Here is a 726-nt window from a genome sequence, read left to right as displayed (position 1 = left end):
CCAAAAAAAAAAAAAAAAAAGGAGGAGCTTCCGGGAGAGATATAATATCATTACCGTGCTTGTGACTCAAAAATGGCTCCACCGACATGAACAGCATGTAGCAATACCTGCCAATCGTCGACCACGAGACACTCTTATAAGTTTAAAATTTGAAATCATATGGAACTGAGAACAAATCAAAAGCTAGGAGAAGAGTAGGTACCAGGCATAAGAAGGCGTGAACGGAGCATATCGAGAACGTCATCTGGATCTGACGGATAGATATCACCACATCATCGCCGCCGGCGAATGTAAGTAGAAAGAATCAGAATCGCTCGCCGCAGATTTCTTATTAAAAAAGGCAAATTAGTCGGGAGGGAGGTTTGTAGTNCCAAGCCGTATATGGCCATAATGGTCACTGTATGTGGCAACTATGTTCACATCCTTGAGATAACAAAAAAAAACCTATTAGAAGTAGGAAGCATAGATATGTAGTATTATGATTCAGAGAAAGAAGAGCCTTACTTACTTTGAGATCTGGATCGTAGTGTAGAGCAGCAGCTGAGGAAGCGTGCGCATCCTGAAGTCATCATATTAGTGGATACCCAAAAAATCAATCACAAGCTATTATATATAGTTATAGACAGAGCCCCAAAGATTTAGCAAAGTGTGATAACTGAATCTAGGGAATGAATGAGACCTCTAGATTATTACACCCACGACAATCTTGCAGCGGACGATAAGCTT

At 40.7% G+C, this 726-nt stretch overlaps 1 protein-coding gene and 1 long non-coding RNA gene across 2 annotated transcripts in view; both read right to left on the bottom strand.

The window, feature by feature from the left end:
- The window catches only part of LOC104716112 (probable galacturonosyltransferase 3), a gene marked incomplete in the record, with an annotated part of 4,199 nt that extends 3,842 nt beyond the window's left edge, over positions 1 to 357 (bottom strand). Inside the window, 2 exon segments of the mRNA XM_010433460.2 lie at positions 56 to 107; positions 203 to 357. Coding sequence (XP_010431762.2) covers positions 56 to 107; positions 203 to 244 — 94 coding nt within the window.
- On the bottom strand, positions 371 to 726 carry LOC104716110. Its single transcript, XR_755948.1, has 3 exons — positions 680 to 726; positions 509 to 559; positions 371 to 423 (listed from the first exon to the last, which is right to left on the bottom strand). It is a non-coding gene; the product is annotated as an uncharacterized LOC104716110 (long non-coding RNA).

This window comes from Camelina sativa, chromosome 10 (genome assembly GCF_000633955.1).
Source record: "Camelina sativa cultivar DH55 chromosome 10, Cs, whole genome shotgun sequence".
Lineage (NCBI taxonomy): Eukaryota > Viridiplantae > Streptophyta > Magnoliopsida > Brassicales > Brassicaceae > Camelina > Camelina sativa.
The sequence above is the reverse complement of the archived record's forward strand: the minus strand, read 5'-3'. Positions and strand labels throughout refer to the sequence as shown.